This window comes from Athene noctua, chromosome 2 (assembly GCF_965140245.1).
Source record: "Athene noctua chromosome 2, bAthNoc1.hap1.1, whole genome shotgun sequence".
Classification (NCBI taxonomy): Eukaryota; Metazoa; Chordata; class Aves; order Strigiformes; family Strigidae; genus Athene; species Athene noctua.
In genome coordinates, this window is record NC_134038.1 from 112,643,264 (window position 1) to 112,666,458 (window position 23,195).

At 35.9% G+C, this 23,195-nt stretch overlaps 1 protein-coding gene across 2 annotated transcripts in view; it reads right to left on the reverse strand.

The window, feature by feature from the left end:
• LMBR1 (limb development membrane protein 1) overlaps window positions 1–23,195 on the reverse strand; it is a 78,109-nt gene that overhangs the window by 42,125 nt on the left and 12,789 nt on the right. Inside the window, exons 2-6 of one of the 2 annotated variants that reach the window (XM_074899924.1) lie at window positions 20,121–20,193; window positions 17,650–17,689; window positions 15,295–15,434; window positions 8,771–8,871; window positions 8,440–8,442 (exon numbers count right to left, since the gene is read on the reverse strand). In XM_074899924.1, the coding sequence (XP_074756025.1) occupies window positions 8,440–8,442; window positions 8,771–8,871; window positions 15,295–15,434; window positions 17,650–17,689; window positions 20,121–20,193 (357 nt within the window). The remainder of the gene's footprint in view (window positions 1–8,439; window positions 8,443–8,770; window positions 8,872–15,294; window positions 15,435–17,649; window positions 17,690–20,120; window positions 20,194–23,195) is intronic. The other variant, XM_074899923.1, reaches the window with a different exon arrangement.

Sequence of the window (23,195 nt, forward strand, 5' to 3'; positions counted from 1 at the left end):
GCTAAATACAGCAGAAAGGTACAAGTTAAGAACAACGTAGGAGTGGGGAAGGCACAAAAGTTCAGCAATGCATTTCGTTCCTGGCTCAGATGAGGTGGAATAACTTATGTTTCAGTGCTAGCTCCTAGAACATTAGTTTTACAGATGACTACGTACTCATAACGCGTCATCTAATACAGTTTCTCACAGTATGCTAGTAAAGTAATGGTCACAAAACCACATTTTGAAATAACACCAAGTGTGTTTGGGATTTTCTTTGCACAGTATTTTTACCCCAATATTACTAACAATCCTTGTTTCACCTTGTCACTCTATTAATTTCCATAGCTCAAATACATGAAAATGTTGCAAGAACACAGACTAACCTGACACATTTTGCTTTATTATCAACATTAAAGAGTTGGTCAAAAAAAGTAATTATCTCAACCCCATAAACTTGCAGAAAGGCTGATTCATTCCTTAGCTAATGAAGGCAGAGTGAGGCAGGTAGTGCAAAAAAACTATGCTGAATAACCTATACCGTTAGCTTATCTCCTATTAAGCTATTTTATTGTCACTTACACTGAGGCCTCTAAAAGACGTACATTCTAATTTATGGAAGCAACCAACTGACATTTAACTACTTCAATGAAACGGAGCACAGATCACATCTCATCACATCTTGATCCAATGTGTGCAACAACCAACATCCACTTATTACCCCCTCAGCTGTCCCCAAATATAGGACTGGTGTATATATATATATTCAACAAACCATAGATCCCCTTATGGTAAAATAAGAAGGGCAGATTTTGCATATGATGTCCCCAACTGACTTAAGCAAGACCTCTTATAACGCCTTATAAAATGTTTTATGTATTTACAAAAACAAGTTCACATTAAGCCATTATTCCTCAACAGCCAAAAGTTTCTCTCTCCTAGCCACCGATTCTTGAATTTATTTTTAGCTTGCTCTCAACTGAAACATGACACAGCCCTGTGTTGAAGAATACATGTGTTATTTATCTGTCCTGAACAGTGTTTCTAAAAGTCTAAATACACACAAAAAAAGCATGCTGAAGTCCAGGCTGTGTAATAGAAAAATTAATACAACCAACATTCCCAACCTCTTCCTGACCCACCTGTAGTAATTTTCATGTTCTTATCATCTTTAACTTCACTTTGTCTTACAGCCATTGTGAAAGAAAAAAAAAAAAACAAAAAACAAAACTACAACCCTGCAATACTTATACAGACAAAGGTATTTTCATCTCATACTAATCTACAGTATAGTTACACATTCCAATCACAGGTCCTCAAAAGCAGGCCATATACCCACATAACTCTTCTCAGACTAATTTTCTTAAATATACCTGTAAGGCAAGAATATTTTTTTCTTCTGCAGAACTGCAAATAAAGAACCTGGTAGTGTAAAGCTATAATTTTAGGATGTTTTCAGAGTTTAGTGTAGACACTTGTCAATGTGACATGCTAACAAGTATGTTAAACCTCCTCATCTTGCATTTCCTGCAATTTTATAAGCTCTTCTAAATTTAATATTAGATGTGCCTGTCCTCTATTTTACAAATTATAAACACAGTCTACATTTAGCTGTGTACATGCCATTTCTGAGACTTCAGTAGAAGCAGGAAGCATAAGAAGAGTAAAGATATGCAAGATTTCCTGTGAAATATAGTCCTTGACTATCCACCTTACATCTTACAGACTATGTTATTGGTTTGTATAACTGTCAGTTAAGCATGCTTTCATTTTAAGAGGGAGGAGGAAAAACCCTGATCAAGCTACTTGCCAAATCAGAATCCCAGAATAATTGGGATCGGATTCTAAACAAGAACAAAAAAAGTATAATAAATTTTAAGTGGTGTCATTTTAAAATACTCCAGTTTAAAGAACTGGACTTCATATCTGAATTTTAGATGTTAGCTTATGTCAAAAATACAAAACCAAACAGCTGCCTTTGATGTGACTGATTAAACAACTTTTGTCTCTGGTATTACTAATGGAATGAGTAAATGGGTTGTAATATAATGTGCAATAATTCAGTTACATACTAGTAAACATTTCATGGAGATCAGAGCACTAAAGTCTCAGTTCATGCTGAATGATTTTATAGACAAATAAATATGAGCTTAAATGCCAAATAAACATACACTGTTAACAAGGTACCTCAAGACTATTTGGTGAGCCATTACACACTGTGGCCCATGGGTATTGCAGTCAGCGCTACATGCAAGCACAAAACACAAAGTCTAATGCTGTTTCCAAACAAGGTTCAAGACTCTTGCACTCTCCAAATCACTTTTCCAGAAAAATCAAGACAAATTTAGAAAACTGACTGAGCTTAATTAGAGACAATCTCATATTGGAAAGTATTTCCAATACACTTTCCCCAGTATTTTGTATTATAGGAACAATTGCTTCCCATGGAATACCACATCAGATTAACAAAAAAGTTTCTAATAGTAAATACTTCAAAACTAAATTTGAATATACTTCCTACATTGGCTTCATCACATACTGAAAACGTTATTTTACAGAGCTCTACACCTATAGTTGTACCAGAGTTCTACTGGTACACACAGCAAAACCATAGAGTACAACTTTGCTATGTGGAAAACCACAGAAATTAGAATTTCCATACCCACCAAGAAAGGAAAAGAAAGGCAAGTTTACTTTTCACTTATGTTTAGTTACCTAGAGTTGACAAATACAATGCACTGCAACACAACACATTATAAACTTAAACTAAGTTAAGTCTTATTATATAGTAACATGATTAGGAAAAGTCATTGCTACTGATAGAGTGTATCACATTAACTCAAATATCAAGGAGATGAAAGATATACACACTGTGGCTACTCAGCAAGTTAACAATACCATACCTTTACAGAAAAAAAAAAAAAAAAAAAAAAAAAATCAATAAAATGCTAGTAACACTATTTTTGCAAAGTTTCATTTTACTCCCTCCCCAGCTAAGTAATTTTATCTACAGACCACATTTTTAAAAGCCATGCTCCAATGAAAGAGGGGAAGAGAAGAAATCTGCCTTTAACAGCAGAAATCACTGTATTTCACTATTTGGAAAGGAATCTACACACCACGTTTTACTTGCACAGGCTATGCTGCAACTGCTACACAGACAGGACTTTGTATTTTTGACAGCCAAATCTTTTTACAGTAGCAAGCACTATGCAATAAACTGTTCTGAACACTGGCCCATCTCACCTGCCTTAAGTGTATGAATAAACTGCTACATTTTTAGTGCTGTTTTTATTAAAATAAACACAATGAGAATTTGGGAAGAGATATCAAGGAAAGGCAAGCAGATGGAGAGTCTAGCTGACACATAACAATAGCTGGTGAAATATTACTCTTATTTTCTGTAATAAACACCAAGATCAAAACATTATGCAAGTTAAATTTCCTTGAAAGGTTCCCAGCAGGAGTTTTCCTTTTTGTTTTTGCAGTACGCGATTTCCTCTCACCCACAAAAAACATACCAAGAATGTGCATGTGCCACTAACACTAAGCAGCACTTCCTTAATCACTCATTTCCAACAATTTATGGATGATCAGTGGCAAAAACGAGCAAAAATAATGAAAGCATGCAATGAAAGCTCATTGAGACAAACCGGCTTGGACTTCCTACTCATTTCTGTGTCTCTTTAAGATGGGGGTCTGATACAAATTAGCCACTGGGAAAAAAGTCATCTGGTCATAAAATACAGTACAGGGTCACTTTTATGTAAGTTTGCCAAAAGGGACATAAACCAGGACAATTTCAAACTGTGACACAGGATAGAAGTATATTAAAAAAATCTTTGTTCCTCCTCCATTGTGCTGTCATGTTGCTCAGCTTTATAGACGTTCTGAGCACCAGCTCTGGCCTCTTCGCTTCCACCTGGTCTACCTAATTAATTAAGCAAGGAAGTTACCTCAAATTTTTGTACTATTTGTTTTTATTATCATGCACTTCTTTTGATGTTCCAGGAGTTAACCTCTTAATCCACAGACTCTGTGTGTTGTGTTCTGAACATTTTGAGATGTCTGGATAATTTGGATAATTGGTCAGGATGTTGCTGTCGCTCAAGTTAAACTTTATGCCATGACTTCAAGTTCAAAGATCAGTATTAAGGTAAAATACTTCATAAAGTCTTTTTAAAACTCTACACTCATGATTATGCAATACCTAGTTATTCCAGTTTCTCACAGCAGTAAATTGCACTATTTGTATTTTCTTACAAGTAAATTACTCCTGAACATCTTTATCTTTGTCAGCTTCAAACAAATACAAATTTCAGTTGAAGTTACATCAAGAGAAAGCGCATTTTAAAGGTCAAGAAAAGGTATAGCAATTATCTCTTCAAAAATGCTTGCCTCCTTCACAGAGCAGCGCACATGTAATTTTCTGTGCAGACTGTTATCACACATAGAAACATCAGTACTGGGAACTACAGATACTCAACTGAAAATACCACAAATTTCGTTTTTTTGGAGAGAATGATAAAGAATGAGGTTAATTATGACATTAAGAAACATGGTTGACACCTTTGTTTCATTACTACAGAATTTGAGAAGGCCAGTGACAAAGAACTGAAAGAACATCTAAACAAGAAGTGTATGCGCAGACTTTATCCGAGAATATAGGAATATCAAGGAGTTCTTAATATTGATGCAGGGGACTAAAGTTACTACAGGTACTCCAATAGCTCAGCTAAGAGCACCAGCTAAAGTCTAATATATCATAATGACCTCCAACTTCTTCAGTAGTCTTGAAAAACCTAAGTCACACTTGTGCATTAAAATACGTATATGTGAATAAATACACACATGGCACGTACCTGTATATGTACAAAGATATACATATACACATACATATATTATACACCTCCAATACTGCCTTTACAATTATTTTCCTGATAACAGAAGTCTGCAACTGCCATTAAATGGAAATAAACTATAGCAAGGAGAAGAATTTAAGCTCTTTAAAAGGGCATGGTCAAACAAACCCCTTGGGCCCAAAATGCCCCTTTTCAATTAACATAGTGATTTTAATTAAAAACTAAGCAGAGAATCAGTTTGATTTTCAGTACAACACTGCATCCGTCCATGGTGAGTGCCTAATTTCCGTATTTCTCTCCTCTGCGCAATATGCAAGTCCTTAGTTGTTTTAAACTGTTGCCCTGGGGAATCAAAAAGAGTCTATAAGAGGGGCCATGTGCCATTTAGAAAGTATACTAGCAACCAAGAAAAAAAAGCCATAGTAAATTGGAAGATGGTTAATCAAACCCATTCTGATTCATGAAACTTAGAACAGTTAAGGGGACAATACTTCCTTACAAGAATATGGAAAGAAAAGCTATACAAATCTATCATAGCTTGCAAAAAGTTCCCATTATAGTGAATACATAAAATCAACTTTTATAGCATAATCTATGATAAACAGTCAAACACATGGCTAAAAACTTCAGGAGTTAGGCCCTTATGTGATAATGACCAACATTACTGTCCCAATTAAGGCTGAACAAAGAAATCCATTAAAAAAAATGAAAAAATCCATTCAATTTCAGAACTGAACTTTTTAATCATTTATTTTCAGACCTTCTATTAAAATCCAACAAGCAATTCTTATAATAACACCTTCAAACAAACATCTTGACTGTGCACACCTAAATCTTAAGTGACCTGTTTATTCATTATAATCAAAGTAATTCTATGACAAATTCAAGATGACCTGCATAAAAGCTTCCAGTGGAAGTTTTTTTATCCTAATTTTGAGATAAGCTGGGTATCTAGAACCAACTGCTTTCCCTACTCCTTGTATCCAATGCCTAACTGAATGATTCAACATTGCATATCCTGTGTCAAAACTCCTTATTGGATGTCTTCACATTTACAGTAGATAGCTTGTCTCTTAAATGCTGCAAGGTTTGCCAAATGTATGAAATGTTCTTTTAAACTGAGATCACTAAAACCTGATTTTGCCAGTTAACAGTAACAGCATTTGAATTATGTTTCATCTCTCTGGCCCATTAGTCTGATGTGATGAATGACAAAATATGACTTTTTTTTTAATTTGGAGAAGTATAACAAATTATTTTGATTTTTATTAAAACACCAGAATTCTACAAAGCAATCATGGTATCAAAATATTCTCTGAACAGAGATAAGCAATGTGCCAAAATCTAAGGAAAATAAACAGATGGAAACTAGCCTTTACAAATTCTAGAACTGAAAAGCTTACATCTAATATTGAGTTCAATTAACCATAAATTTTCCCTGATTCTAATCACCCTATTATGTGATGTAATTCTTTCAAATATATATAAAATACTTATTGCAAGCAGAATCATTTAACTGCATCAGAATTTGAACAGAATAGCACACTCAATTTTAACTATCAACTTAGTCCAGAAGTGACATTTGCCACTTACTTTCTAAGAAAAGTGATCAAAACCAAGGTATGTTCATATTAAAATGGACTACAATTCCTACATCTTCACCAATAGCTTTAGGGCTCACTCAAAGCTGGTAAAACAATTCAGTATGTCTACATTCATTCTGGATACTTTTAAACAGAACAGCCAGGTAGAACAGACATTGGACAAAGGCCTGGGGTACCTGTACTAGGAATCACACTTGGTTTCTGCGATGCACCAGAACCACCCAGGATAAGTCAAAGTAATAAACAACAACAAAAAATCCCAAAATCGGGTTTTTCCCTCCCCCTCACAACAGGTGGGTTTTTATATTAAAATCTGATCTCATCTACCTGCATGAAGAAGCAGAACTACTCTAAAGCACCAACAATCATTTTTTTCCTGACATCTGCTGACAGTTTATGGTTCTATCTCATCTGGAGTTAGGAATGTTTCCAAGTGTAAACATGTAACAGTGATCCTATTTATCTTGAATGGGATTTACTGACAGTCAATACCATAAGTTTAAAAGTTACACTCTAACTATTAAAGTTTTATGTGAAGTGCAAGCTTACAAGTATACATAATGCATCTGTTGGAGACAACAGAAATCTACAAGTCAAGGGGACACACCAGCAGTACCATTCAAGATACCCTAATCCTTGGTTTTGGTTGGACTGCAGGAGACACAAGCCCCACTAAAATAAGTTAATTTACTTCTTTTTTAGAAAAAAAGATATACATTAGCTGTGGCTAGATACTTAGAGTCAGAAGTAAAATGGAGTGTCCTCCACTTGAAAACTGAAAGGACAAAATGAGTTTCTACAAGTTTTCTTAGCCCTATAGATACCCAAAGTGAAGGAAGGAGAAGAGCGTGTTTTCCAGCCAAGTTGGTTAAGTGCAGTTAAACATAGTAGCCCATCACCAAACTCCTTTGAAGTTGAACTCATTAGCTTGGCTATCCAAACTTGTAACTGAAGCTACTTAGATATATTTGCAGTTTGGTCAATACACAGCAACTGCAGTGGCATCAAGCAGTTCAGGCTACACCAAACAAGTATTTACACACCATCTTGGCTGGGTCCTGCAGGTCCTTTCTAACACAGCTGTATTGCCCAGTCAATATAACCTGCCAGTAGCTTCAGCTATAGAATAAAATATCTGTTTCTTTACATTATTCTCTTAATTAAAATTTTCCTTTATGCTGTACTTTAAGTATTTTCTTTTTTATCCTCTTTGTTCTCTCAATCATCTATAAGAACACTAAAATGTCAAATTGAACGCAGTACTTCAGTTGAGTTTTCCCCAATTCCACAAAAAAAAGGCAACTTCATTGCCTTCATGCCAATTCCTGTCAATGCAATCAGGAATTACGTCCTCCTTCCTACCACAACCATCCCTTCATTGATTTATGTGTGATCTACCAATGATGTAGTCGTTTGTATCTTTGATGCACTTAACTTTCCTGATTTCAGACCACTTTCCAAGATCCTTTGCTTTCTAGTAATTACTATTCAAAGGGCGCAGAATTCCCTCAAGCGTAGTATCGTTAAAAACGAAAGTGTACTCATTTAGATGATAAAGATTAATGAAAACATGCTACAATTGGTCCCCTGACAGTCATTCCAGTTTAATTTATTTGGTATTTACAATTTGAGATTCATTTTGCTATGCCTCCCATTATAGTAATTTCTCATATTTCTTTAGTTCAGATATTAATACAATTGTTATTGTTCAGAAATTGCTTGGCCAAATTCCATGCTTCACTGGCTCAGCCCTTTCAACTTGAATATATTCAACTAAGTAAAGTATTTTTAGTTATTCCCTACCTATACAAGACAGTTTTCTTAACATATTGTTAATATTGACCACATTTGAACCTTTTGGGGATGTTTGTAATCTCTAAAATTCACAAATCGAGCTTGTCTTCTCTGGGTCATCTTATTTAATCACCCTCCTTATTAGTAAGAAGCTAGTACTTCTATTCCTTGTTACTTTTTTTCTAGTGTATTTATTGAACCTTCTTTCCTTTTAGCATCCTAACAAATTAATTTTAAAAAACCCAAACTGAATAAAACATTTTGTTAAAAAAAAAAGATATTTTCTTGATCTCAGTATGCATGCCTTTTCAAGGACTTCCCCCCCACCCCCTTAAGCTTTCTCACAGCCACATGCTGTATACTTGCTTCACCTGCTTGTGAAGGAGCACACACTTGTATATACGCATTCACAGAAACATACACATCCCACTGTCAAATCCTCCCAAAATTGTAATTTCAGTTTCATCAGAAACAAGAGCTGAAAATGGAATACATATTGTAATTACTCTGTATTTAACAATATTTTCCTACCTTTAAGCCAGCAAATCCTTCTGATTCCAGGAAAAAAAAGGCAAAGGGCATCAATACAAACAAACATAAATTCGAAAAAAGAGAAGCTAGATTCCATAAACCTGCAACAAACAAGACAAAGTATACATTATAAGTTCCTCAGCTAAAGAGTTTAAAATATCACATTTTCCTCCATTACATATAACAATGTAGTATATATACAAGTGCTAACAGAAGCCAGATTTTTATGGATACACAGTTCTTTACAGGTCATTGCTGAAAAATACCCAACCTTCGAACAAAAATTAGATGCCAACTTAAACAATAGCAAATGTCTGAAATCTTGGGAGACAGACTCCAAACTCAGGTGGACTACTTCCACAATATCCCAAGCTCTTTAGACAACCATTTTAAAAGTTTTGAGGACAAAAGTATTTTACTACTATCAGTGAATCTCACAAAATTCAGTTCTGTGTACTCACTTCCTCCCATAATTTTTCCTCAAGAGAAATTTAGACTAATCATGGATTTTAACATGAGCAATACACAGTGCCATTACCACCTCCAAATCAGAAGAAGAGGTATCATGGTAACAATACCAGCAGCCTTCCATGATGAGGTGACTGGCTCAGTGGGCAAGAGGAGAGCAGTGGATATTTAGTGATGCTTTCAACATCATCCCCCATAAATCTCCTCATAGTCTAATTAATGAAGTATGAGCTAGGTAAGTAGACTCTGAGGTAGACTGAAAAATGGCTGCGCTTCTGGACTCAAAGGGTTGTGACCAGCAGTACAAAGCCAGGCTAGAAATCAGACACCAGTGGTAAACTAGTAACGACCCCCTGGGGCATAACATCTTCATTAATGACCTGGGTGATGGCAGAGTGCATCCTCAGCAAGTTTGCTGAAGATACAAGATGGAGTGGAGCTGTGGCCTGCTACTCAGATGAACTCCAGCAGGCTGGACAAATGGGCAGAGAGCACACTGGGGTCCAAACATCCCACAAGCAGCTTTGTAGAAAAGGCCTTAGAGGTTCTGCTGGACATCAAGTTGAACAGAGATCAGCAAAGTGCCCTTGCAAAAAAGGTGGCCAACAGCATCCTGGGCTGCATTAGAAGAAGTACTGCCAGCAGGTCGAGGGAGGTGATCTTTCCCCTCTGCTCTGCACTGGTGGCACACCTGGAGTACTGCATCCAGTTGTGAACCTCTCCATACAAGACAGACATGCCCATAGTAGAGTGAGTCCAGCAAAGGACCACAAAGATTATTAAATAATTGGATCATCTATCAAAAGGAAAGGCTAAGAAAGCTAGAATTGTTTAGATTTGAGGAGAGAGGACTTCTGGAGGTGTTACCAATGTATATAAATATCTGACAAGGGGGGGGGGGGGGGGGGAGGGGGAGGAAAAAAGTCAAGACTCCTCACAGTGGTATCCAGTAAATGAAGACAGAGCAATAAGCATGAACTGGAAAAACAAAAACAAAAACAAACAAACAAACAAAAAAAAAAAAAAAAAAAACAAACCAAACCCACCCAAACAACAACAAAACCCAAAACAAACCAACATCCAGAAAACTTACAACATTGCAACAGATTGCCCATACAGGCTTTGTAGTCTCCATCCTTCAGCATACTATAACCCAGATGGCATTACCTTGAGCAGCCTTCTCTAACTAACCCTGCTTTGAACAGGGGAGTCAGACTAGACTATTTCCAGAGGTCCCTTCCAACCTCAACTGTTCTGTGATCTAGGTGAAAAAAAATCAACAACTGACTAAAACTAGGACATCTGTAAGACACATGTGACATCTGCAGGAAGGGAAAAAGTTTAGAAAACAACCTGAAGTGATAACTGATCTCCATTAAGGGCATCTGCTCTATTAAGATTTTCCTAAGCTGAACACTTTCTGAACAGCCAGTTTCTGGTGCCTAAACATGAACCTATCATTAATCATCCTATCAAAATTGTGCACGATGCGGTGTTTCTTCTTTATAAAAGCAGAAGCTTACCTGCAATTTAGTAGCTAACAGGTTTAACTAGTGTCATATGTTCTGCATCCTGAAAACACAGCCTTTATTCTGCAGTTGAGAAAAACAGGCTTAGTCCTGCACCCTCCCCAAAACACACACATTTCCACAATTCTGAAGAACTATTATATCATCTGAAATCCAAAAAATAACATCCCCATGATAAGAAAATTTGAACTAACAGCTTTATATCTTTCTTACATACAGGCTTGTTCATTTTCTTCTTTAAATTTGTCCATTTTGGAAAGAACAGGGAATGAAAAAGACATTCACTGGATGTCTGGGGAATTCATTATTGAAAGAAATTCCTGTATTTAGTTCCAAATGCAAAATAGTTAGCAGCTATCTCCACCTACACTCCGTAAAAAAAAAAAGCTTTCACCATATACACTTCTTTTTTCCTTTAGTGAAATTATCTAAATTTCAAAGAGAAATAAAAACGAGGGGGGAGGAGGGAGGCAGGGGACCAATCTACTTCAGCAATTGATAAGACCAGGAACCAAACTTAGACAAATAAGCTACAGAAAACAAACCAAAAAAATTCCAAAAGATAAGTGAAATATAATACTCAATTGCTAAAGAAAACAGACTGCCTAAAGGTGGCTAAACTCCAGTTAACAAAGAAGGGGATTTTTCCTTTTGAATCTGCTTAGGCAGGAAGCTCCTGTTACCATTTAAGAAACATTCACACATAGCAACATCAGCAAGAATGTCATTAATAGCCCTTACTAGGGGTACACTAACTCAAGCTGTCTGCATACTTTTTTTTTAAAAAAAACCTTCCCCCCCCCTGAAAATTAAGGCCCCAGTGTTAGAACAGAAATACTATTAGATGGGGGCATGGGTCTTATCTCAGATGTTTTCTCTAACTGAAGACAGTGCATCAGTTACCTAATGCAAAGCTCAATACCTGGTTGTCCTAACTTCAGCAGCTCTATTACATGCATATCTACAACGTAAAATAGTGCTTAGGAGCTGGATAGTATGCACAGAGCATTTTAAGTGAGGGGAGAGGGGTGCACATCCAGGATGATTTTTAATAAATTAAAATCCAGAAATTTACAGATTAGCAGCTGGTAAGAACCATGTTTACAGAATATTAAACTACAAAGCAACAATATGCATGTACAGTTATGAGAAGTAAGGACAGTGCTGTACTGCTGCTGACATACATATACAGTTTCCTCAAAGTAAGGAACTTACAGGGCCTTCTTCTTCCCCTACTGTATTTCTTATCCTATTTTGATAGTTCAGAAATCAAAATAAACCCAGAAAAATAATTATTTCATACTACATTAACTGCATAACAAAATTGTATGAGAGAATTGCAAATATCAACATATATAAACGCTTTAAGCAGTCTATTGGAGTATTTTAATTATTCTTGCATTTGTAGCAACCTAAGAATATCCCCCATAAAACATAAAAATCTCTCAGTCTTTGGCACACAGATTAGACCCTCAGCAATTTTTCATCTTTCTTATTCAGGGCAGTTTCATTACGTTTTACTCCCACCTGGTGGTTGTATCCAACAACAGCACAAGTGAACATCCAGCTGTCAGTATTTCTGGGTGTAGTTCAACATGCATTAGGTAAGAGTATTTATGTGGGATCTAGACATGGGTTTTCTGCCTAGTTTCAAAAATCAGAGGCGTGCATTTTCTAGTTTTCTATATGCCACAACTAATGCAACAGTCTACACTATAAAAACCCTGAATGTTACACTCAAGTAGCTCAGGCTGTATCTGTAACTGATAAATCTAGCAAAACCAAAGTGTTTTAAAGCAATACAAATTTTCCCATTTGATAACATGCAAAGCAGTGAGCAAAACCTACATGAAGGCTATGCTAGACGAAGTATTATGGAGATATGAACATTTTCTGAACTCGAATACTTACAATAGCACTATCAGCTCTCCAAACTTGCACAGGTATTTAATAACTAACTCCAAAAAGGTATTGCCACTACATGGAATAGGTTTTTACAAAGCAGTGCAATGCTACTGTGCAGACCTAGTGAATACCACAAGAGGGAGCCCTTCCCCAAGGTAACGTTTTGAAATAAAGTACAGATTTCTGTCTAGTTGCAGTAACAGAAGTCCATGGTCAGATCCAAAATCTACTGGTATTTCTGAAGTCTTCACACCAATTGTGGTAAATCTTGGTTTAGTTCAGTAATGTCTACCCCTAGCATAAGTTCTGAAATACAGAGTCAAACTTAGAAACACTAAGATACTGAATTTACTTCCTTGCTAGCCATTGCTATTGGATTTATGAACCATAAATTATACTGTGTATGCATAAAGTGGTACTTTCAAAACATGATCACATGAAAATCAGAAAATGGTCACTGGAAAATTCAAAGGCCTTCCTATGTGACAGCTACTTCTTCCAGCAGATCTCTAATTAAACCAAGTTTTCTCAAGTACTGCAGCAACTCTGACAGAGTGAAAAAATTATATAATATTCACCCTTTGATATATATTTTTGTAGTTTTTCAAAAGTCAATTCAGACAAAGAAGGAAGGATTATTTTCTTTTTTTTCATGTTTGGGAGTAAAGAATATAAATCTAGCAGCTAAATCCATGTGAAAAAAAATTAGAATTAGCTGGCGGTTTTTTCTTCCATGTAGGAGACATACAAAATTAGCAATCCCCCATGACATGTGACAAAACAGATCATAAAATAACTCAACTATAAAGAAACTCTAAAGTCATGTAGTCTGATCTGCTGCTTAAAACAGCTAAACTGCAGGTACAATCAGGTTTCTCAGGGCTTCAGCCAGCTGAGTTCTGGAAAATTTCCAAGGATTTTTATCTCCCAGTCTCTCTGGACAACTTTCTCCAGTGTTCAACCATCCCCACTGTGAAGAATTGTTGCTTTATGTCCTGCAAACACTGATTCTTACCTCTCACTGCACACTGGAGAAGCAGCTGGCTCTATACAAAGCAGTTGCAAAGCCAGATGTACTCTTGGCTTTCCTAATAATCACACTAGGATATTAACCCAGGTAATATTTCTACAGCCCTCCTGGGCAGTTCACCTCTACCTTCTGTACACTTCCTTTTGGTTTTGAGCTCAGGAGTACCCAATTAAGCCAAGCTGCCCTCCTATTACACCTGCTCATCTTCTTGCACACTAAGGTGCACATTACAGTACTTGCAGGTTATCCTTGGAAGGAAGCATCTCTCTTGGCTTTCTTTGCCTTCAAGCATTCTCCAGTACAGTCCCACATAAAGACTTTCTCAAGTGGGCAAAGTCTACTCTCTCAAAATCTAATGTCTTTATTCTACAATTTTCCTTCCTCACTTCTCAAGTCTTACACTACTCTATCACCAGTCAGGGTCACCATTGACCACCACACCTAGTCAGCTCCTCCTATTTGTTCTAAAACCCATGAAAAAAAGTTATTTTATTGTCCAGATAATGCAAAAAATACTCGACAAGTTTCATAAAGTTGGCAGACAATATGTGTTATTTCCTGTCTTCACCTACCAACATGTAATTTGTTGTAAACTTCTTTAATCTTAAAACAACCCTCAAAACAGGAACAAAAAAACCATATCCTTACAAGTTAGGGAACTGGAATTTCATTAATTTGCTATCTGTATTACTAGACATTCATCAAAAACTATATATTTTTCAGAGAAAAATCCTCCAAAGTCCTATTACTACCTCTTCACAGAGCAGGAAAAGGACAGCACAGTTAACTTGTAAATTATTTCTTCCAGATTAAATAAATTGTTTCACATAGCGAAGGTACTACCTCCTTTCTCCAGCCAAATCTACAAAAGAATGTCCTGTTTTCACCAGTTATTTCCCTAAGACATATACAAATGTCCAAACTGTTTTCAAATATTAGTATCCATTACACGTCATAGCCATAAGCATGTTAACCAATACTGGAAAGCATGCAAAGCTCACTCTGCCAGACATCAAGGCATCATTGCTGCAAGTACAAGTAATATTCTTTTCCTGCACCTTGTTTTCCTTGAAACAGTTTATTTTTATTGAGCATCTTTACCACACTCGATATGCTCATATTCTATAATTTTGCTTGTTTACAAATAAATCACTAACAGTTGAATCTAACAATCCAATCCCAACTGCTCACAGCGAGTAACTTTCTTAAAACAATTTTTTAATCTTGAGAATAAATTTATATTTATAATCATAAAGAGATGGATTTATGAATCTTGCATTAACACACAAGGAAGAAGTTTGAACAGCATGTTTTCACATTAGCTTCTAATAGCTTTTATTCCACATTACTATTCAGAGCAGTGAATTTGGTTTAACTCCATCGAGTCTGCAAAATTCTTTAAGAAAACCCAACAGAACAGTTAAGACAGATGTTTGTGATATATCACACAGAAGCAACATCAACTAGCCAATAACATATTAACAATTCAATTAGCATCTTAAACGAACGTGGAGTTAGTAGTTTGAAAATAAGAATATATCTATAAACATATAACAGACATCCATTTTAATTACGTTATGCTGAGTACTAACCATGAATTAGTGAGCCATTTAACCACTGAATATAGTAGTTTTGTGGAAAAGAAAGCAGGATCTCATTGCTGATTATTGAGAAAGGTAGAAGCAGGACTGCACCAGCTGAAACTGCTAGAGTGAAGGTGCTCAAGAACAGCCTGAAATTTAAAGAAATGTACCACTGTTACCATCAGCATGCTCTGAACAGGAAAAAAAAAAAAAGTAGTTAGACAACCTATTAATCAGCATCTGAGGAAAACATATTCTTACATTGTAAAGGGACAAGAGAAGCTGATTTCTAGAGTATTTCACTTCCAAAATGCAAATTTCAAATACCAAGTAGTTCACAGAATCCTTTTTACCAACTACCACAATTATTCTCTTGGGACTTGCATGCATTCAATTCCAATGTCATACACGTTAAATTACTGGAGTTCACATAACACCTTTTCATAAGTCTCCTATTTTAATTTTTATTTCACACACACACTCAGAATGAAAAAAAAAAATCCATTTCTATATTCTTCCTACAATTTTTAAAAACAGAGCAAGCTTTCTAATGTCTAAGTAATGAGTACAATTATATGTTATCAAATATTTTAATACCAAACTATTTGAGTATCATCTCATTACTTGGGGTTTTCTGGTAGCTGTTAAGTCAATATAGAGAAATTGTCAGCTTAATTCTTTTTAGATCCAAAATACAATTTATATCAAATGCCATCTTGTGGCATTAAAAAGAACTGTGTTCTTAAAAAAAAAAAACAAACCAAAAACATTCTTACAGAACTAATCCAATGCTAGAACAAAATCAGAAATCATTCTCAAAATTGCACGACAAAAGATACTTAAATAGATTGTTCACACAACAGGAATGTCAGTAAGTTGCTTACAGAGATCTTACTTTTCCTTAACAGTCTATGAATCCCTTTTTTAGTCACACAATGAAACTACAGCTTAACTGCAAAAGAAAGTCTGGGTGACTTATTTTTAGAAAGTATTCTTATGTGGTTTTGTTAGTGGTCTCTTAGGTATTTTTTTTTCTTTTATTTAAGTATTCTAAACCAGAATTATGAAACTTAACATATTACAGCCTTGCAAGGTGCTAGAGCAGTTTGGCTTTGTTTTCTCTCCACCACTTCTTAATTCCTAACAATTATGCTATGCAAAGACATACCCATTTGCACATGTTTGACAGTTATTGCCTTCTGGAAAATAACATGCACACTTAAGGAACAAGAAAGCTTAGGCTGGAAGAACAAGAAGCATTTTATAACAACACTTTTGATGAAAGACTAACGGAATTGCTCATCTTGTCTTACATTGTTTGTACACAGTATTTACAATTGGTATTTGTTGTATTTTAAAGCTATAATAACCTAGAAAACAGATGCAGGGTGGATAACAGTTAACAAGACAAATTTTGCTCTTTGAATATTGAAATCCAGAACCAGGTTAAGACCACAGCTGCTATGAAAATCATAAATCTAGAAGAGCCTTCACTATAGTCTTAAAAGCACAGGAGAGATGCTACTCTACTTGAGAGGGAAGAGTTTCACAGCATTTTAAAGTGTGTATTTTTCTCTAGATCTGAATTAGACCTTGTGGCTAATAAGTATTTCAAATTCATAAAAAATATTGTTATCAGACACTACCGGCAGCAGAACACTTAAGATATACATCACCTTTGTACATCTTTCAAGCCTGCCACAAATGCGCAGCTGAAAGTGAACAGCTTGCAATGTACTCGGCACTTTCCCAGGGTACAAGACAAATCAATAAAATACTCAATGAGCTCTCCTTCCAAGAGGTTGACAGTACCACCATGAAAGAGCTAAGAAGATTGTAATAAGCAAGTAACAAGTCCACACAGTTATCAAATCACGTAACTGTGGCAGCAGCTCACAGATGTTCTGTAGATCTTCAGATATATTTAAATAAAAAAGATTAATATCCAGCTTTACAAAGGAACAGGAAGAAGAGAAAGAGTCACTGGCAGACCAACAGTTCTGGCAAGTGCTTGTCTTTCATTTGTTATTCTGTTTTACGCCTTAAGATGATCAAATACAGATGTCTACTTCATGGTCAGTTAACTGAATTCCACCTCTTGTATCAGGCCCTCATGCAGTATTCTGGCCAATTTCATGCCTACCAGGAAAACCACAGGTGAAAAAAGCCCCAGACCGAACTGCCTTGCCTGTTGTCATGTCTTTCACAACACAAGGTGCCACTTGACCAAATATTTTTCCTCTGCCCTGCAGCAATCTATTTGCTGTCATATTTAAAATCTACTGTTATTTATTTGGAAGCATACAAGATTCCTTTCATAACAATATATTCAGGAAAAAAGTTCTGCAAAAAAGCTATACATACGATATTCTGTTAACGATGGCATCTTCATCCTCTTGCTCATCTGAAAATAAAATTAGAGCAGGTTATACTCAATACTTAGTTGTCATTCCTCAGGCTAAAATGTATACACGTAAGAATCATTTTAATTTACAATTAAAATTTAGGATTACTAAAACAATTTGTTAGCATCAATATTGTAAGAATGTTCTTACCAAAAATGAATACTCTTTTTTTCCTAGCCTTAAACTCTTTTCAATCAATATAACTATGAAGTTATTTCATTTTATTTAAATATGCATATCAAAACTTCTTGGAAACATCTTCCAGAGGGCTCTACAGCAAACAAGCTTTCAGACTACTACTACCACCATGGCTGCTGCTAGTCTCTGTTGTTTCAGACTTCCTAAGTGACAGAAAAGTCTTAGGGTCCATACTAACTAATACTATAAATCCCTAGATGTTTCATTTTCAGTATTAATGTATTTTTAAAACGAGAAAGCATACCCATAACAGTAGTGATGACCACTCAGCTGCTTCCCTTTACTCATTCCGACTCAGGGATTTAGTGAAGACAGGGAAGGAGCATCGTTCTTGTTCTTGGTTTTATGGATTTAAGATACCATGGTTTCCTTTCTGGTATTTCACATTTTAGACCATTTTTGTTCACTTATTCCTCAACTAATATTCTAACTTTTTTAAATAAAATCAACATTTAACTCGGAGGTCAATCACTAATATATTCTTCATTTATTCTTTATATCCTTTTCTAGACACATCTTTACACAAATGTATGCATTTCTACATTTGAAATAATCTGAATCATCTTTCTTCTTTTAAGGCTCCCAGGTTTTCCATGAGAGGTAACTCAAATTTATTTTAAAATCTAAAAATAAAGCCGGGTGTCTCAAGTTCTTAAGAATCATGCACACACTTGAAATAAACATATAGCTACTCATCATGCTATCTGGAATTCTTCTGTGAAAGTACATTGGGTTATTGTTTCTGGTTTTTTGATGGGAATCTCATGGTGTCTTGAGAGATTAAGTCAAGGTCACTTATGAATCATTTGGCTAAAGAGCTTGTTGTAGAAACAGCAACAATTTGCCCTGAAAGAATTCCAAACATGTTAACTCTTCAAGTGTGTCTCATCAGAAAGGTCCTAGCAGGCTACAAAGTTTGCCTAACTAAATGCTCACAACAAAGCTTTCATAAAGTCAGGACAGCTGCAGAGCAGTTCCTCTCACTAGCAGATGAGATGAACTGCCAAAAAAATAATAATGTGTTGTTACTTCCAATAGTGTTTGCCAAACCAGTTCCTTCTTCCTGCTCTTCCCTATCTCAAAATGGTAGCAGCTTTGTAGTATCGCAAATACATATCAGGATGAGGAGATAGTATCCAGCTTCCTCATTTGTTTAACAATTTTATATGTTTAAAGAGGTGTACTTTCTTTTTTTAAAGGCACTAAGTTTCTTGAAGAGTTTACTTTTTTAAAAACACGAACCCATCTATGAAAGCAGCTCTATCATAACATGGGTCACTGTAGCTCAATGAACAGTTCCCATTAAAGTTCAAAGCGCCAAGATCATTATGCATAAGAATGCTTCTTCAGCATGACTATTACTGAGCACCAAGGTCCCAGATAACCTGTCAAAAGTCAAAAATTCTGCCATTTTGTAAAGATTTTAATGCTCTTTGTCCTTAGAAGAAAGCGACAGGGGTTCCTACAGACTAGTTTCAGGCAGACAATATTTCTAAAAGAAAAAATATACAGTATTATCTCAAGGAATAAGACTTCAGTGGTAAGTTCATAAGGAACAGGTTAAGAACACTGAAATAACTGTACCTGAGCAAAGCAGGATTTTTAGAAGAAATCCCCTATTTACCTTCTGTATTACTGGCAACCTTCTCACTTTACCAGCTAATGCTCTGAACTTGATTTTGGTGCTAGACCACAGCCTGAAAATACTTATTCTGGAGAAGCAGACATGAAAGGAGAACAACAGGATCTAAAGGCAAGGGAGGCAGAAGCATCTACTTGACATTCACACCTTTCTTCCTCCCCAAATCAGTTAAAATTTAGGCTGTCATGGAGCCAGAACATAACTGATTGTGACCATCCACACCACCTCCATAACAGCCACCCACTCTCACTCACAATAGCAAAGTGCCAGCTACAGGGCTCTCTGATCCTTTTCTGAAATGCTCAGTGCACTCCCTCCCTTGGACAGTGATATTAGAAGGCATATTGAAAGGTCTGAACAGGCACAAGGGAAGTAATGGAAACTCACAGCCCAGGGACAAAGGGAGCAGACAGAAGGCAACAACAGCAGCATATACAGTCAGATGAGTCTGGGCTGCCATAGACCAGCAGCCCACTTCTGGTCAGAGATCTGGTTCTTCCGCTTTCCTTGTGGAGGCGGGGAGAAAAAGAATCACCTATTCACTTGAAAAACAAAATTATTTTTGAATATATTAAAAAGTCTATGCTTACCTGCTTTCCTTTTGTATCTTGTGATTATGAAGTAGGAAACTATGTAGAGAACAGCAAATAGAAGAAAACAGATCTGGAAAAAAAAAATGCATTTATGGGGTTGTGAAGAAATGCCTGGATTATAATAAGAAGAGAGAGAAAATCCAGTATCAATAATTTAAAATTTAATTCAGATCAACAAAAGTGTATTCTATGTAAACATCAATACTGTTATGTTTTATACCTTATTAATATAAACCAATAAGAACAGTTTAATTAGAGTAAGAGGTATTGAATCAATTATTAAGAAAAAATTAAGAAAAAAAGCCTTATTTACAATGTGATTTTTTGTTTGGAAGAGAGTTGGGGAGATAGGTTGTTTTTTGAAGTTTGAATCCACTTGACTTGTGAAGGGGATACAAAGCATGATATTTTTCACATCTAACCTAAGCATAATTGTATTTATATGACAGGCTCGTCAAGATCTATTTTGGAGTAGGTTATCAACATGAGGAAAGAAGAAAGCAGTTATGTTTACAATTTCCATCATGTTTTGAATCAAACAAATTTCAGGTGACAATACACACAAGGGACTCGTCTACCTACAGTAGGTGTCCAAGCATGAGCTAGTCAAACACAACGTTTCCTTTACAGTTAGAAGCCAAGGGTGCAATTTCCATCCTCATAAGGTAGGCCAATTATCTAGGTTAGATGTATCTTGAGCCCAGCGTGACTCGCATCAAGGTGTTTCTAAGATTTAGCACTAGTATTTCAATATAATATGGTAAGACCAAAATACCTACAAGTATGTTGGAAATCTTGGAGGAATCAAAGAGCAAGACAGTTTTAACCCTCCAAGCCTTTGTGGGAAACGGAAAAAAAAAAAAAACACCACCACATTTTATTTGTTCCTGAATGAGGCATCAGTGGCTCAATGCTGCTTCCTTAATCTGATTTGTTGATACCTATTAAAAACATGAGTCAATCAGAAAAAAGAACAAAGCATGCCATTCCATGATGCTGGGGCCCTGAGCCTTCACCTGAGCAGCCACAGTGACCAGCGCTACCAGCAGTGTACTTGCTTTCTGTTAACTTGCAGGAAACCCATTACTTGCACATCACAGACTGAGAAGCTACGTGAAGCAGCCCAGTGCTTGTGCACAATACCAGTAGCCACCTAATACGTCTTAACAGACAGCAGTTAACCAACCGAATCAGACAAAACTGTTTTAGCAGTTTTTAATAAAGTGAGTTTGCCCTATTACCTGTACAAGGTTGGGTTTTTTTTAAACAGGCCCAGCCTACATATGCAATTTAGAATGTGTTCTACTTCAGTCTGAGCTTAAAGATCTGTTACTTTTAAGAACTCACTGTCTTAAAAAAAAAAAAAATCAAGAGCAGAAAAGCTACCCTAAGTGAAAAGAAAAAAATAAAAGCAAAGGTAGTGATGATAGCCCTTAAAAATTTACATCTAAATAAGCATATTACATCCAAATTAGCAGAATCAGGGTGGGGGGGAATGCATCGCGCAATCAGGAAAGACAGACCTTTTAAGAAGTACTAAAAAATAAACTGTGAGAGTTCCTTCTTTTGTGTAGTCAGACATTTTAGATTAAAAACCAAAGCATAGTCAAGTGTCTGAGCCTGGTATTTGGGTGCTTCCAACTGCCCTACACATGTCTCCCAGAAGTATTATGGTGCCATAGGTCTGAGAGTGGCAACTGAGCTCATTCTCTGTGCAGGAAACACACAGCGGTGATACCTGAAATACAGATGCTGAAAATTAGATTTCATAACTAGATCTCTGAATTAAAATATTTAATCTGAATAGTGTTCACCACTTCAACTTTTCAACTTGCTTCAAAGAAGAAAAGGTTTTGATAAAAAAATTCATTCTTCAAATAAATAATAAATAATTTTATTAAGATTTAATTTTAAAAATAGGCTGGTATATTTTTGAATCAGGAAGAACAAAATAAGCTGAGAACAGCCTTGGGTTTTCAGAGTACTCTGACACAGCTTGTCCTCTCAATATTGGAAAATGCAATACCAGTGCTGAAAGAGAGTCCTTCCTAAGTTTCCAGTTCCTCTGAAAACTAGATCAAGGCTACAGATAGAGACATCTAATTTTAGGCATCCACTTTTGAAAATCAGGTATCACATATAGAGGGTCAGTAAAACTCTTTAAAAAGCCATCAGACCCAAATAACAGTGCCCTGTGTAAAATTAAGGTATAGTTAGGCTCATTTTTGGTTTAATTTTATTTAAGAATAAAAATTACTGCAATCTTGTTTGTATCTTCAAAGTAGATGACCTTTATTCTATCTGTTATAACAGAGTTACAATGAAAATGTGGGTCTGTACTTATAAGGTACCACTGAAATAACTGAGGTATTTCGAGGGCACAGCAGATGAAAGACATCCAGTAACATGAACTGGCAAACATTGCATTTCTAGTGTTAGATGACAGCTACTTTGCAACTTGGCATTAAAGTGTAACTATATAACTTGGTGTAATTATCCCTCTACTTTTGTCAGAATTGAGAACAGCTTTATCAAATATTTACAAAGTTGTTTATTACTGAAAAGTCACATAATTTAAAAATGATCAGCAAGAGAAGTTAATTCTAACCAGTGAAAGCTTTAGAATCTTAACAAAAGAGAACTCACGAATTAAAAAGTCCTTCATACTGACCAAAACAACCATGCATTCTGAATAGCTTTCTAAAGGGAGTAGCAAAAGCCAGCATCGTAACTATTTTTAGAGCAGAACTCAGTTAAGCTGGGGAAAAGGAATGTGTTGACCATGATAGCTAAAGAATAGACTCCCCTGTCCTGTCACACTGCAATCCTGGGTTCTTACTCCTCCTCTTTGCTTCAGGGTATTTTTGTACTGAAAAAAAAAAATTACAGTCCTTGTTTGTACTTCTTCTAGCTTCAATTCATATTTCTCAATTATTAATTATTAGGCTTGCATGCAGGACTCCAGGTAAGGTCTTACAGCCATAGATAAACAGCACTAAGCCTTTCTTTCTGTACTGAAAACACATTCACCTGAGAATCATACTAGTAATTTAGTATTAGCCTCCGGTCGCT